Genomic DNA, 15783 nt, shown 5'->3' on the forward strand with positions numbered 1-15783 from the left:
TGACTACTGGAAAAACCATAGCTTTGACTAGATGGACCTTTGTTGGCAAAGTAATGTCTCTGATTTTTAATATGCTGCTTAGGTTGGTAATAGCTTTTCTTCCAAGAAGCAAGTGTCTTTTAATTTCATGGCTGCAGTCACCATCTGCAGTGATTTTGGAGGCCCTCAAAATAAAATCTTTTACTATTTCCATTGTTTCCCCATCTATTTGCCATGAAGCGACAGGACTGGATGCCACGATCTTAGTTTTCTGAATGTTGAGTTTTAAGCCAAGTTTCTCACTCTCCGCTTTCACTTTCATCAAGAGGCTCTTTAGTTCTTCTTCACTTTCTGCTATAAGGGTGGTGTCATATACGCATCTGAGGTTATTGATATTTCTCCCGGAAACCTTGATTCCAGCTTGTGTTTCATCCAGCCCAGCATTTCGCATGATGTTCTCTGCATATAAGTTGAATAAGTAGGGTGACAATATCTATGTATGTTGGATTACATAAAAAATTCTGATCAATAGAAATTCTAGTCTGAGATAGTTCAGGATATAAAATACCTTCTCCCCACAGATTCTTTTATAAACAAAACTGGAATTAAGAGACCAAAGAAAGTAAAGTAGGAAAATGAAAGAACTACATGAGCTAGGTTAGAACCAAATTCTTTGCTTTACAAAAGTGGATGTAAACAATTTGAATAATCTGTTCATGAACTCAAAATATCCTTTTATAACTTTTCAGTCTATATCTCTATTATTTATTTAGTAGTCTTATTTATTTATTTATTGGTTGCACTGTCTGGCTTGTGGGATCTTAGTTCCCCAACCAGGGTTGAACCTAGGCCCTTGGCAGTGAAAATGCAGAATGCTAACCACTGGACACCAGGGAAACCTATATCTCTAAATAGTTGGAAATGCTGGTATCCACTATGGTTTCAAATCCAGTGATACTTCATGGAACATAGAAAGTGAGGAACATAGTGATTCTTGTCTATTAGCTCCAAAAATACTTCAGCAAAGAAAGCTGAGTGCCGAAGAACTGATGCTTTTGAACTGTGGTGTTGGAGAAGACTCTTGAGAGTCCCTTGGAATGCAAGGAGATCCAACCAGTCCATCCTAAAGGAGATCAGTCCTGAATATTCATTGGAAGGAATGATGCTAAAGCTGAAAGTCTGATACTTTGGCCACCTGATGCAAAGAACTGACTCATTGGAAAAGATCCTGATGCTGGGAAAGATTGAAGGCAGGAGAATGGGACGACAGAGGGTGAGATAGTTGGATGGCATCACTGAAGCCATGTACATGAGTTTGAGCAAGCTTCGGTAGTTGGTGATGGACAGGGAAGCCTGGTGTGCTGCAGTCCATGGGGTCGCAAAGAGTTGGATACGACTGAGCGACTGAACTGAACTGAATTACTATTTGATAGCTTTCACTTAATATAAATTTGGTGATAGGTAAGAAAAACAAACTTGATGAATTCTCCATATTCCACTGGCATTATATCATATTATATCACATTACAATCTGTGAAAATAAGTATGGAAATCAAAAACAAAATAAATAATAAGAAAGAACTTTGAAACTCAATTTTCTATGACCAGAAATTGAAGGGAAAATAACGTATCAATGAGCAAGAAAGATATTCCTGAGATTTTTTTTCATGCTGCCTCCATTTATAGCAATATTTTATGGTAATCTTTGACAGGTTGTCCATTTGAATTATAAAGCATCTTTGGAGCCAAAGTTCACAATTTATCTCTGTTAATTAGTACTCAAAGCATTATTTGTTTTAATTACTTACTTGCTTCCTTGCTTGGAGAAAAAGAAATCATGATATACTGCTTAAAAATTTCCCTTAACTTATATATGAGTTAACATTTATTTTTCCAGTTGAGTAACCATAGCCCTACACTCAAATTCTTAAAATAAAACAGCATAATAACTTGATTGTTCATATTGTAATATGTTAATTTATAGGAAACATGCAGATTAACAAGCCTTAGTATTATCCAACTATACAATATATGCATATTTGAGGCAAATTTCTGTATCTGATTTTATTCAAGAACACACAAGAATATGTAAACAAATAGTTTTATCAACTTATATCCCCCACACAAATTCAACATTAAAATTCCAAGGAGGCTTCCCTAGTGGATCAGTGGTAAAGAATCTGCCTGCCAATGCAGGAGACACTGGTCTGATCCCTGATCCAGGAAGATCCCATATTCCATGGAGCAATTAAGCCCACTTGCCACAACAGGAGAAGCCACTGTACTGAGACACCTGAGCACCATGACTAGAGAGAAGCCCCCACTCACTGAAACCAGAGGAAAGGCTGCCACAGCAATGAAGACTCAGCACAGCCAAAAAAAAAAAAATCTTGTGGATAATGTCCCATTTGTTCAAGTTCCCCTTATATTACCTAATCACACACTGTTAACACAATTAGACTGGATTTTCCCATTTATTTATTTTTTTTTATATAATGCCTTCTGTTTCACAAACAGTAAACAACTAGAAAAGCAGTATAATCTCACATCTCAACTTTCTCATAGTCTTTTTACTGATGCCTTGGAAGAATTCTCTAGATTTCTTAGGGTCAGAGTCCCCTTCTGATCACCCTCCTCAAAGCCCCCTCTACTTCCTTGTTCCTCAAAGTATAGATCAGTGGATTTAGTGCAGGAGTGACCACGCTGTACATAATGGCGATAATCCGTTCCTGGTCCACAGAGCTACCTGAGGCAGGACGAATGTAAATGAAAATAACAGGAGCATAGAAAAGAACAACTACCATGAAGTGGGAGGCACACGTGGACAGTGCTTTATGAAGCATGCTGCAAGAATGGGTCTTGAAGAAAAGATAGATAATAATATAGAAATAAGAGAGAAGGGTTAGAGAGAATGGGCCCATGGCAATGGTCCCTGTCACAGAATGAAGTAGCCATTCATTGAGGTCAGTGTTCCCACAGGCCAACTCCAGCAATGGCTTAACGTCACAGAAGAAGTGATGGATACGGTTGGAACCACAGAAGTTTATGCGAGAGGTCATTACTGAGTGCAGCAGGGAATGGAAAAAACCAATGATCCAGACAGTGATAGCCACCTGGGTACAGACCTGATGATTCATGATAACAGTGTAATGAAGTGGTTTGCAGATAGCCACAAAGCGGTCAAAGGCCATCACGGCCAACAACATGGCCTCTGTGCTGCCCAGGAAGTGGAAGAAATGAAGCTGACTTATGCATCCCAAGAAAGAAATTGTTTTGTGGGTAGACAGGAAGTTCTCTAGCATCTTTGGCAGAGTCACCGTGGAGAAGCAGATATCTAGACATGACAGGTTTCCCAGGAAAAAATACATAGGAGAATGGAGTCTTGAATCAGAGATGACAACCATCAGGATGACTCCATTCACAGCCACATTGACAATGTAAATTGCAAGGAAAATCACAAAGAGAACAGGCTTCAGTACTTGGATGTCTGTCACTCCTAGGAGGAGAAATTCACTGACTGATGTTTGATTCAGCATCACTGGAAAGAAAAGACAAAATAAGATATGAAATGATTTCTCTCATGGGAACCAGTGTCCTGCAGCTGAGGATTTCCCATCTAGACAATACTATTTTGAGGGAGAGCATTGTTGTTTTGGGGCTTACCTGGTGGCTCAGTGGTAAAGAAGCAACCTAAATGCAAGAGACATGGATTCAACTCCTGGGTCAGGAAGATCCCCTGTAGGAGGAAATGGCAACTCTCTCCAGTATTCTTGCCTGGAAAATTCTGTGAACAGGGGAGTCTAAAGGGCTACAGTCTATGGGGTTGCAAAGAGTTGGACACAACTGAGCACATACACAAAGTTTGGGAAACCCGTGAGTGGAGAAGAAAAAGATTTGATGTGACCTCAATAAAAAAGTGAATTAACTAGGAAACACTTCTAGGGATCCCATGGGACATTCACATTTATAGCTAGAGAATATTTTGAGTAATTATCTAACCTTTATTATATCTTTACTGAAGGCTGGCACTGAGGAATTCGGAGTAGCTTTCCTTAATAACCATGTGTATTTTGTATATTGTTAAACTTTATCACCCCTGCTTAAGATACACATGATATGCCAAATGTTATTTTCGGTTCTCTACCCTCAAAACAAAATTGTATCAAAAATTCATTTGGGGGGAAAAACCTTTTCCCAACGTTTAAAGAAAACAGCAATCAGACTTTCTGTACTAAATAATTTATTTCACTGCATCTTTAGAGTTTACTCATTTATTTTGATGAATATCTAGAGGTATGGCACTAAAATGTAGGCAGTAGGGAGCCTTCATAATCCATAAATACAATGTCCATCATTAAATAGGAAACCAACTCTAAGTCCTTGGTATGTAAATTTAGCACTAACAAGAAATCAGAGAATTTGGGCAACTTTGAGCCTGTTTCATTCTCCTACCTGATTCAGTGTTCAAATTTATAGTTAAGAAAGTTGACCAAGTTTACACTTCTGAAAAATAAACAGTAGAAAACTATGAAAAATAAAGACTAGAAAAATGTTTGAAGTGATAGTTTATATTGGGATTATAAACTCTTCATATTCCAAAACTTCTTCTGTCTGAAATTCTTCCTTTTGTTTATGATCCATGGTTCTTTAGATATATAAACTCTGAGAGAGGGTGTCCCCTGGGTTTGAGAGGAGGATTGTAAGAGTAAACAAGATACCTTTCTATACCTGCAATATAAGACAATTCTCCTTGGGGAATTCCTATCGTGAGTTCCATTCTTTTCATTTTTCCTCTTTTCTTTGCTGTTTATTTCTTAATTTCAGAACCACAGGCAGTATAATTCTCAGTGGCCTCAAATTTTCTTAAATTATCTTTCATTTCCTGGGACAGAGGTATGGATACAACTTTCTCATCTTGGGAACTTCCTTGGAAAAACCATAAAATGGAAGGAAATTGGGCTATGACATTTAAGGCATGAGGGTCAGTCATATTTCTTTAATCCATACAGAAAGATGATTATCTTTAAATATTCCCCTCATTTATTACTGTGGCTCTGTGGAAAATAGAGGAATAGGGAGAAGTAGTAGGGCTTTGTTTCTTCTCAATCTGACTTTTCACTGTTGGTATTAACACTAAATTATTTCTTTTAATTTTGGAATTCCCAAGCTCACATGAGAGAGCTCTAGGAGAAGGAAGCTGGTCTCTCATTGTGTATCTTTACTTCTTGCTATACCCTTTAGGTAAAAATACTCTATCTGCTTATCCAAAGGATATATATATGTGTTCGGACATCCATCCAAGCTTTAATTCCAATTGTAAATGCCATGTCCTTTGTTCATATTTCTATTGCATATAACTTTTTTTTTTTTGCTATGCAGAAGTTCATTGTATATTCATCACATTAATAATTTCTTGTTCTAGTATATGCTATGAATAAAATACAAGTAAATAGCAATTACTCTGTGCTCATTGTGTAAGTGATGTTTCTGAGTCTATGTATTTGTATTTCCATCCTTCCTTCTATATGTTTAAAGTGATGCCAAAAGTGCTGGAGGACTTCCTGCAGAAGGCATTCATCTCTATGACTAGTTCCTTGACCCAGTTCTTTATCTTTGGCTCTCTAGGGACAACTGGATGCTCCTGATTGGTGGTCAAGGAATATAATCACTACTGAATAATTGTTACCCTCACTGCCACTCACTCCCAGACAGTACTTGGGGCTGGTGGGCATAGCCTGGCTCTTTGGCTTCATGATAGATGGATTGGTTGTGGCCCTGATGGCCCAGCAGAGGTTCAGTGGCCCAACCACATTAGCCAATTTTACTGTGACTTCACGCCTTTGTTAAGACTTGCCTGCCCAGATCCTAGAATGAGTGGTCCAGGTAACAACATTCATTCATTCATTGTGTGGTTATCTCACTATTCCTTTTGGACTGACTCTGATATCTTATGCCTGGATTGTAGTGGTTATATTGGCAGTTCTTGCTGTGGTCAGCAAGAGAAAGGCTCACCCACATGGTCCTCCTAACTAGCTATAAAGTTCACATGCTGTGAAATTCTCATGGTCTTTTACATTACAGTCTCCGCTGCTCAGTCCCCATTCAAGTTATTACCCTGGTCTATTTGATGGTCACCGCCATCTTCAATCCTCTAATCTACCCTCTTCAGAGCAAGTTGGCTCATTAAGCACTGAGGAGGCAGCTGTCATAAGGAAACTGACTCACTTGACTTAATGAAGAAGGGTGTTGACATTTTCTTTTGGGAGTGCAGATTTCTCCACTGAGAAGTCTTCCAAGAATATTTGGAAAAGCATATCTTTGTCTATTCTCTTGTTCCTCTCTAATCTTTCTATGGTTCCTCTAAAAGTGAGGCAAGTATGGCAATTTTTAAGTGTTAGATTAAATTTTTTTATTTTAAATTCTATTATTTCTCTATCAAATAGGTCATGAATATTTTATATAGAAAAACAAACACAAATAGTATCACTAAAAGAAACCTAGAAACACTGTTTATTTATAGCATTGTTTTATGACATCAGAATTGCATTCTATGCAAATGTATAAATAACAGAAGCTGGATCATTAAGTTTATAATCAGATTTTCCAGTGAAAACTGTTAGGACAATTCTTTTCCAAGATCAACAAATACATACTGGTTTGGTGGAAAAAAACTGAATGAACTTTGTGGTCAATTCAATGTTTTATTCTTTTGGGTTTTGTAATATGGCTAAACATGATGTCCTTAAATATTCTTTTATCATGGGGAATTTTTAGTTGTATTTCATTCTTTCATTGTTGTATTCCATTAGTTGTATTCCATTCTTTCACAAGCATTGTTTATTTCCAGAATTTACTTTAATGTATTCTTCATGGTTTGATTGCAATGTCTAAGTATACAGATATGTTAAAATTTTTTAAAGCTGAATTCACTTCACTTATTCATTTTAACTTTTTGCTTTATTTTTATCTTTTTACTGTAGGTCTTTGTTGGTTATCTATTTTAAATATAGCAGTGTGTACATGTCAATCCCATCTGTCCATTGACTGATGAATGGATAAAGGTGATGCGGAACATACATTCAATGGAATATTACTCAGCCACTCTAAAGAATGAAATAATGCCATTTGCAGCAAAATGGATGGATCTGGGGATTGTCATACTGAGTGAAGTAAGTCAGCAAAGACAAATATCATATAATATTTCATACAGCCTAAAAAAAAGATACAAATGAACTTATCTACAAAACAGAAAGAAACTCACAGAGTTAGAGAATGAATTTATGGTTATCAGAGGGGGAAAGTAAGGGGTAGGAATAGATGGGGAGCTTGGGATTGTCATTTTAACTTTTTATTGTAGAAAATGTCAAATATTCAGAGAAGTAGAGTTGGTAGTATAATAGACACTTATGTACCTATTATCCAGCTTTGACATCAATGTTTTGCTAATATTGTACCTACTATCTACCATTCCTTTTTTTTTTTCCTGGAAAATTAAAAAAAAAAAATTTAGGCATTGTGTGTATATTGTACAGGCAGATTCTTTACTACTGTGCCACCTAGGGAGCCCATATATATTGTGCTGTATAAATTATGTAATCTTGTATTCCCAGGGCAAATATTTATTATGCTTTCAAATTTATGAAGACATTTTTGTCCACCATGCCATGATGATATTTCCCACAATTATCAAGGTAGCACAAAAACACAAATTAATAGAACATTCTGAAAAATAAGGCATTAAAAGGGGAAAAGGTGCATAGGACCAGTTTCTATTCTCTTACTTATGATGATGATACTGGTGTTACTGATGGGGAGAGAACTGAAGATGGTAATTTGTAAGGTGACTCTGATGACAAAAAGATGATATTGACTAAAGCTGATGGTGATGATCTTCATTATTAAACTGGTGATAGAAATGGCAATAGTGATCAAAATGTTTTTAATGATGGGAATAGATGATCATGTCTCAATAGCATTATCTTTACAAGGTAATTTAAAGAGCAGCTCATCCAATCAACTCTTAAGAATATTATATATATAATATACTTAATTATATATTATAATGTAATGTATATTATACTCCCTTTGACATATCACTGATATAATGTTTTGAGATAATAATATAGATAATAAATAATATATATACCTATAGCTGGAATACATATACAAGCTTGCACCTAGAGTGGGACCTAGAAGCTAGTTCTCCAAATTTCTATGTAGTGTTATATCCAATATACTGTATCATACTGTGTGACATGTGAAAGCTTTGGTGTTAACTGACTCACTTTGTCAGTGTGGTGGTGAAGATTATAATTTTTTTTTCCGCCAAAACACTTGTTTCTTGGAATTATTCCTAATGCCATGAATTCTCTATGCCCAGAATCCTTTTCAGGGATCTCTTCACATCCTTATTTCTTAGACTATAAATGAAAGGATTGAGAGTGGGGGTTACCAGGGCATACATGACAGCAGCACCCAGCTCCCCAGAGGCATGGGAAGCTGACGGGGACTTCAGGTAGGTGGCAAAGACCGAGCTGTAGAAGAGGATGACCATGGAGAGGTGGGAGCCGCATGTGGCCAGGGCTTTCTTTTTGCCCTGTGCTGATGAGACCCGAGCTACAGCAAGGAAAATATGAACATAGGCGCTTATGATGCAGAGAAGAGGGCTGATTCCTAAGAGTCCTGTCAGAACCATCACCAGGTCCTCATTGAGGTGGGTATCAGAGCAGGAAAACCTTAAGAGAGGTCCGAAATCACAGAAAAAGTTGGGAATTTCTTGATTAGTGTAGAATGAGAGCTGGGATAGCAACAGGGCATGGACAAGAGAGATAGAATGGGCCACCCCCCATGACCCACCCACCAGCAGCCCACATCTGCAAGGAGTCATCAGGAGCGGATAGTGCAGAGGATGGCAGATGGCAGCATAGCGGTCGATAGCCATGGCAGTCAAAAGCAGGTTGTCCATATTAGCAAAAACTGCAAAGAAATATAACTGGGCCAGACACTCAGAGAAGGAGATAGATCCATTGCTGGTCCACAAAGTCTCCAGCATTTTGGGGGCTGTGGTGGTAGTGAAGCAGAGGTCGACCAGGGAGAGCTGGCTGAGGAAGAAGTACATGGGGGTGTGGAGGTGGAGGTCAGCTCCGATAGCCAGCAGCAGTAGCGCGTTTCCTGAGACACTCAGCAAGTAGAGGGCCAGGAGGAGACCAAAGAGGAGCTGTGGTTTGTCTGGGTCACCGGAGAGCCCTGAGAGGACAAAGTCAGGGTTCTTGCTGCAGTTCATTTCAGGTTTTGATGGGTTACTAGAAAAGAATCACCTTAAAAAGAGGGTTCACTCACTGTTAGCTACTGAAGTGTATTGTAGCTAACCTCAAAGGTTCTCTTTTCAGTTGGTTTCCTTATACCACAAATATGAGGAATGAAGAAAAGAAATTTAATAAGCAAAGGGAGGGACAGGATTTGGACTTTCTGAAGGACAATCTAAAAGAGGAGGGGTCAAAAATGAGGGAATGAAGGGAACACCAGGAGCTTCTTAGAGTTCTTTAAGGGTAACAAAGTTCTCTTAGTCTTTGTATTATCGGATGGCATAAGTACTTGTTTATGAATCAGTTTTTATTACAAGACCATGAGTCTATTAAGGCAAGGACTGCATCTCAGTTCTTAGCTTAGTGCTTGGCACATCATAGGAGCTTGGTGAATGCTCCCACCCAATTATCCAGTGACTACTCTAATTTAAGCTATTGTTAATGACAAGAGTCCTGCTGACCTCTGAACTGCTTTAATAGTCCCACTCTTGTCTCATTCAATATATTCTCCACACTGCCACCAGAGTGACCTTTTCAAAAAAGAAACTCTGATCATGTCTGTTACTTGCTTAAAAAGAGGTGTCTGGAGAACCATTGGGCTTGTGAAGGAACAAAAATCCCCACCATATCTAACAAAGCTCAATCTATCTTGACCTCGTGATGTCTCAGCAGCTTCATCTTACGCTACAGTCCACTCATTCTGTTCCCTTGTCACTCTGGCTGTCTTGCATTTCCTCTTGGGCACTGTGTTCCTTTGCTTCATCCTGAGTCAACTCCTGCTCATCCTTTCATAGTCTTGATCAATTAGTGACTTTCTTAGGAAAGCTTTCCCTTGCCTCTTTGATTAAGTCAAACCTACTTTTCATATGCTACCACACATAGCACCTTCATATATTTACTACAGGTGTCATATGGACAATGTTATTGATATTTATTTTGTTAAAATATTTATTTAAGATATTTAGTGTTGGACTCCCTCACGGAACCATAAAGTGCATTAGGGCAAATATTGTACCTGGCTTTCTTCTCCCTTGTGTCCTCATTGTCGGCACGCATAAGAAGTATTTGTCACAAGATGAATAAATAAATTAACTAATTGATAGTAAGGACTGGAGATGGTTATATGATGTCCTCTCCAAGTGCTGAAATGTCCTCTTCCATCTCAACATTTTATGAATAGAAGTTTTTTCCTCCAAATATTCTCCTAGTAAGACTGGAATCACTGATTCATCTTTTTATTTCATCCCTAAAATCCATATTAGTGTTATAACACATTTTTTTAACTACAAAATGATCCTCATTTTTGTCTTTTTCTCAACTTTTTCACAGTTATTGTCTTTGGACTTTCTTTCTTCAGCTCACTCCCAGTTTCTTCATCAGCAGCTTAAGCAGCTTTATTGATTCCAGAAAATGTACAGCTTTCTGGTTTTGGCCCAACTCTCCCTTGCTCAAATATCTCTGATATCTATTTTCTAATGCATCACTTCCCAGGTGGTGCTAATGGTAAAGAACCCACCTGTCAATGCAGGAGACATAAGAGATGCTGGTTCCATCCCTGGGTTGGGAAGATCCCCTGGAGAAGGAAATGACAACCTGCTCTGGTATTCTTGCCTGGAAAATTCCATGGATGGAGGAGCCTGGCAGGCTACAGTCTATGGGGTCACAAAGAGTAGGACAAGACTGAGCGACTGAGCATGCACACAAAATGCATCACTTATATCTATCTGTGCCTGGTTATCGACAACTCCTGTCTTTGTACCCACTTACCAATAAACATGATTTTCTACTTTTTATCACTATTTAGTCTCCTTTCTCCTTGAGCTGATCATGTCATAACTCCATGAATATTCTCATTTATGCTTTTGCACACTGATATATACACAGGATAATCTAGTCCTTAATTGACTATTATCTTAAGATGTTTTCTAATGTTTATGACATATCTTGTATCAATTATATTATAAATACACTGAGAGTAGAATCATATTTTTTAAAAAAAGTTCTTTAAGCCAACAGCCAAGAAGTTGAGCACATGTTCCCTCCAACCATAACTCTCACATTTTTACATCCTTTCCCAGGTTGAATCTTCCTGATACTTTTGCTTGAATAACCTTTCTGCTATTATATCCACCTCCTGATAATTCACCTGAAAAATAATTACTGATTTTGGATCTCAGATCAGGTGTGGTTGAAAACTAACAGAATCATATTTCAGCATCGAACATATACGAGATCCTAACTATCTAAAATTGTGAGGTCTTAACTGTCTAAGATCTCAGCCTCAGATGGACAATACCCTAATATCCTACTGTTTCCCCTCCTTCTTCAGCTATTCCTCCATTTCTCGGTGCTTTATGACAGATCCTTCAAAAAGCTACTTGTCTCCATCACGCATTGTCCACTACTCTCCAAATTTGTTATTTTACCTTCCATGTTTTTTAAAAACCCTCTTCAGTCAAGCTGTTCTCCTGAAACTATCACAACACTGTTAATTGGCTATACCCCAAAACAAAATTAAAAGTTAAAAAGTTATCTGTTTATAGGTATTTGAAGTCTGAAACTAAAGAAGAGATCCAAAAATGAATAATAAGAAAGAGGAGGAGCTAGCTAAGGAGACTAAGGAGTCATCAGTGAGATCACTGCATACCTAGGAGACTGTGAGGATGTCTTGAAAGACAGCAAAAAAGAGAATTTGAAGTAAGAAAAGGGGAGTTAACTGTGATAAGTCTTGCTGAGAGGTCAAGTAAATTAAGGACTGAAAATTGAAATTTGACGTTGATGAGAGTGATTTCAACGGAATGTTAAGAGCAAAAGCTTTACCGAAGAGGGTCATACATATAAATATATCCATTCTCCCCCAAACTCCCCTCCTATCTAGGCTGCCACATAACAACATTGAGCAGAGTTCAATGTTGTAGCACATGCTATAAAGCATGTGGTCCTTGTTGATTATCCATTTTAAATGTAGCAGTGTGTACATGTCCATCCCAAACTCTCTAACTGTCCCTCCCCTCTGGCAACCTTAAGTTTGTTCTCTAAGTTTGTGAGACTATTTCTGCAATAACTAGGCAACTTTTAAGTTATATGTTCCATTTCATCTTCTTTTTTAAACTCTTGACTCATAAATTTAATTTCAAATTAGATATGTCCTTTTGAATGTCTGTTAGAAGTTTTACCATCAAAGATATTCCTTACAGCTTGACTGATTTACTTATGGATTTAGAAACAGATACAGTGTAGCCCTCAAGCACAAAACTTCCATCCACTATGTTCCACTCTGAAGTCTGAGCCTGTTAACTCTATTTGTCAAATGCTACCTTCCACACTTACCTACTTGCTTTCCTAATCTTCAGCCCATGAGTGATGGCCTTTGATACATGTATTCTATCCAGTGTTCTTATTAAGCAAGTGGGACAGTCCAGAGAACACAGAATCCTTTGCCTACATTGGTGGAGATGACTTTCATAGGTAACAAAGATGTAGCTCAGGAGCTGAGTATTAATAATATTCATGTCTCTTGGGATTGGAAAGTGTTGGCTAGCATTAGGACTTTTTCTTGTCCTTGGAGACTCTCCCCATAGTTACTCATTAACTGAAAATCTTGAGGAATTTTCCATAGAAAAAGTTGGCTATAAATGGTGTTGAGGAATAAAATCAATAATTAACAGAGGTCTGCTATTAAGAATAACTTTAAAGTAAAATCAGAAAATTATCTAAAACTCACAATGTCTCTCCAGTTACTGTTCTGCTTCCTTAAGTCAGATTATTTTGAAGAGGTGACCATGTGACTATAGCATTGCATAACACTTAATAGTTATATATATATGCATATATATATACACATACATTTTGAATAGTCCTTTCCCCCTTTTTTTGTATAAACACAGATCAAAAGATTGAAATATTCAGGTTGTTCATATGTCATCAACCCTTGGATATCTGACAAGCACCTCAAACTTATTTCTATCCAAATGAGAACTTTTGTCCCAACCTCTTAACTTTTCCTTGTTTCTAGCCTAATATTTACCATTTTAATAACATGGTATCTGCTACATCATTTCCTGAATTCATAAAGGAATCACATTTAGCCAAAAAAGACTGTCAATATGGAGTTATAAACAAGTAGAAGTTCATTTTTCTCTCATGTAAATGAAGTCCAGAGGTAGGCAGTCTGGTGAGGATGTGGTGGGTCATCATAGGCTAAAGCTCCCTCTGTCCTTAGCACATGGTTTTTATCTTTAAGGTCAACTGCTGGAGCTGCGTTAGTTTTTTGCTAATCACGCTGTTTTCCAGGAGAAAATTTTCCACATCTAATTGTCTAGAACTTAATCCCTTACTTCTTGGCTCTCTATTCTGTTTCACTGATCTATGCATCTATTTTTATGCCACTACCAGATTGCTTTGACTACTATAGTTTTGTAATATTGTTTGAAATAAGAGTGATATGTCCAGCTTTGCTCTTCTTTCTCAAGATTCTTCCAACCTCGGCTCTCAGCTTGATGCTCCACTGACCTGGGTGAGGGTCAGTGCCATCAGCACGTAGCCGTTCCTCTTACCCTCTAAGGCAGTTTGTCTTGGTCTCTGTGATGCAGGGCGTTGCTTTGGCCTCATCTCTGTGATCCGTAATTTTCTCAGTGATGTCTTATCCATGAATATTTATTAGTTGTTCTTGTGAGAGTAAGTGAAGTTGGGAACAATCTATGTGGCTGTTTGGCGACATCACTCTTCTATAGTAATTTGAAATACTTTTATCTTTCATCACTTATATTAAAGTGACTTAATCACCACCATTATAATATTAGAGTATTAAGAATTTGACTGTATTTTTTCCACTAGTATCTACTATTTATGGGACAATTTGCAAAGATCTGTGCAACACATCACAAACATTATCGCATTTCTCAAGGTAGGTATCACATCTATGTGTTACAGAGAAAATAAATATTTCAGGAAAAATAAGCCATTTACTAAACATGATTACATTGCTAGGATTAACTGAACCATAATTTGATCCCAATCTGACCCTAGCCAGCCCAATAGCAAGGAAAATAAATGAAAGTTTTAAATTTTAGTAGCTAAAAAATCGGAGAAGGCAGTGGCAACCCACTCCAGTACTCTTGCCTGGAAAATCCCATGGGCAGAGGAGCCTGGTGGGCTGTAGTCCATGGGGTTGCGAAGAGTTGGACACAACTGAGCAGCTTCACTTTCACTTTTCACTTTCATGCATTGGAGAAGGAAATGGCAACCCACTCCAGTGTTCTTGCCTGGAGAATCCCAGGGACAGTGGAGCCTGGTGGGCTGCCGTCTATGGGGTCGCGACTGAAGCAACTAAGCAGCAGCAGCAGCAGCTAAGAAGTAAAACTCTTTATTCTCAGATAATAATGTATAATAGAAATTGAAAAGAATCTATAAAGATCTATTAGAAAGTATATGTATATAGAGAAGATCAACGAATATAAGGTTAATGTACAAAACCTACTGGATTTCTATATACTGGTCACAAAAATTAGACAGTTAAATTTTTAAACTACAACTTAAAATAACATCAAATACATAGAGGTAAATCAAATTAAAGATGTCTGAAATCACTGCATTCAAAATTATACATTATTTCTGACAGAATTTTTAAAAACCTAAAGAAATTCAGAAAATTGCACTGTTCATAAATTACCCTGTTTATAAATTAGAAGATGCAGCCTTGTAAAGAAGATTGTTCCGTTTAATCTATGGATTCAAGGTACTTCAGTCAACATCTTGGAAGGTTGTTTTTCTTTTAATTAAAAACCTGTTTCTAAAATATATGGGTAAGCAAAAGACTCAGAGTAGACTGTAAGATCTGAAGGAGCAGAGTTAGAAAACTTAGATAACTGATTATAAGAAACTACTGTATAGCTACAGTAATTAATAGAGCTTGATAGAATAAGCATAAACACATAAAACAATTGAACAGATGAGAGACTCCCATCAGTTCAGTTCAGTCACTCTGTTGTGTCCGACTCTTTGCAACCCCATGGACTGCAGCACACCAGACCTCCCTGTCCATCACCAACTCCCAGAGCTTGCTCAAACTCATGTCCATTAAATCAGTGATGCCATCCAACCTCTCATCCTCTGTCGGCCCCTTCTCCTCCTGCCTTCAATCTTTCCCAGCATCAGGATCTTTTCTAAGGAGTCGGTTCTTTGCATCAGGTGGCCAAAGTATTGCAGTTTCAGTGTCAGTCATCAGTCCTTCCAATGAATATTCAGCACTGATTTCCTTTAGGATGGACTGGTTGGATCTCCTTGCAGTCCAAGGGACTCTCAAGAGTCTTCTCCAACACCACAGTTCAAAAGCATCAATTCTTCAGTGCTCAGTTTCCTTTATAGTCCAAGTCTCACATCCATACATGACTACTGGAAAAACCATGGCTTTGACTAGAAGGACGTTTATTGGGAAAGAAATGTCTCTGCTTTCTATACATATGAGACTCCCATACGTATACAGTTATTAAACTTATTA

At 37.7% G+C, this 15783-nt stretch overlaps 2 protein-coding genes across 2 annotated transcripts; both read right to left on the reverse strand.

The window, feature by feature from the left end:
* Positions 1-2588: 2588 nt before the first annotated feature.
* LOC122429957 (olfactory receptor 12D2-like) lies at positions 2589-3536 on the reverse strand. The gene has a single exon (XM_043450678.1). It carries the CDS (start codon positions 3513-3515, stop codon positions 2589-2591), a length of 927 nt encoding a protein of 308 aa, XP_043306613.1. The 5' UTR covers positions 3516-3536.
* A 4796-nt stretch (positions 3537-8332) lies between these two features.
* LOC122430081 (olfactory receptor 1361-like) lies at positions 8333-9262 on the reverse strand. The gene has a single exon (XM_043450868.1). It carries the CDS (start codon positions 9260-9262, stop codon positions 8333-8335), a length of 930 nt encoding a protein of 309 aa, XP_043306803.1.
* Positions 9263-15783: the final 6521 nt, after the last annotated feature.

The sequence above is a fragment of the Cervus canadensis genome, chromosome 28 (assembly GCF_019320065.1).
Source record: "Cervus canadensis isolate Bull #8, Minnesota chromosome 28, ASM1932006v1, whole genome shotgun sequence".
Taxonomy (NCBI): domain Eukaryota; kingdom Metazoa; phylum Chordata; class Mammalia; order Artiodactyla; family Cervidae; genus Cervus; species Cervus canadensis.

What these genes read in the sequence shown, in the direction of transcription:
- LOC122429957 (XM_043450678.1), bottom strand. Translation starts at nt 3,515, where the DNA reads ATGCTGAATCAAACATCAGTCAGTGAATTTCTCCTCCTAGGAGTGACA.
- LOC122430081 (XM_043450868.1), bottom strand. Translation starts at nt 9,262, where the DNA reads ATGAACTGCAGCAAGAACCCTGACTTTGTCCTCTCAGGGCTCTCCGGT.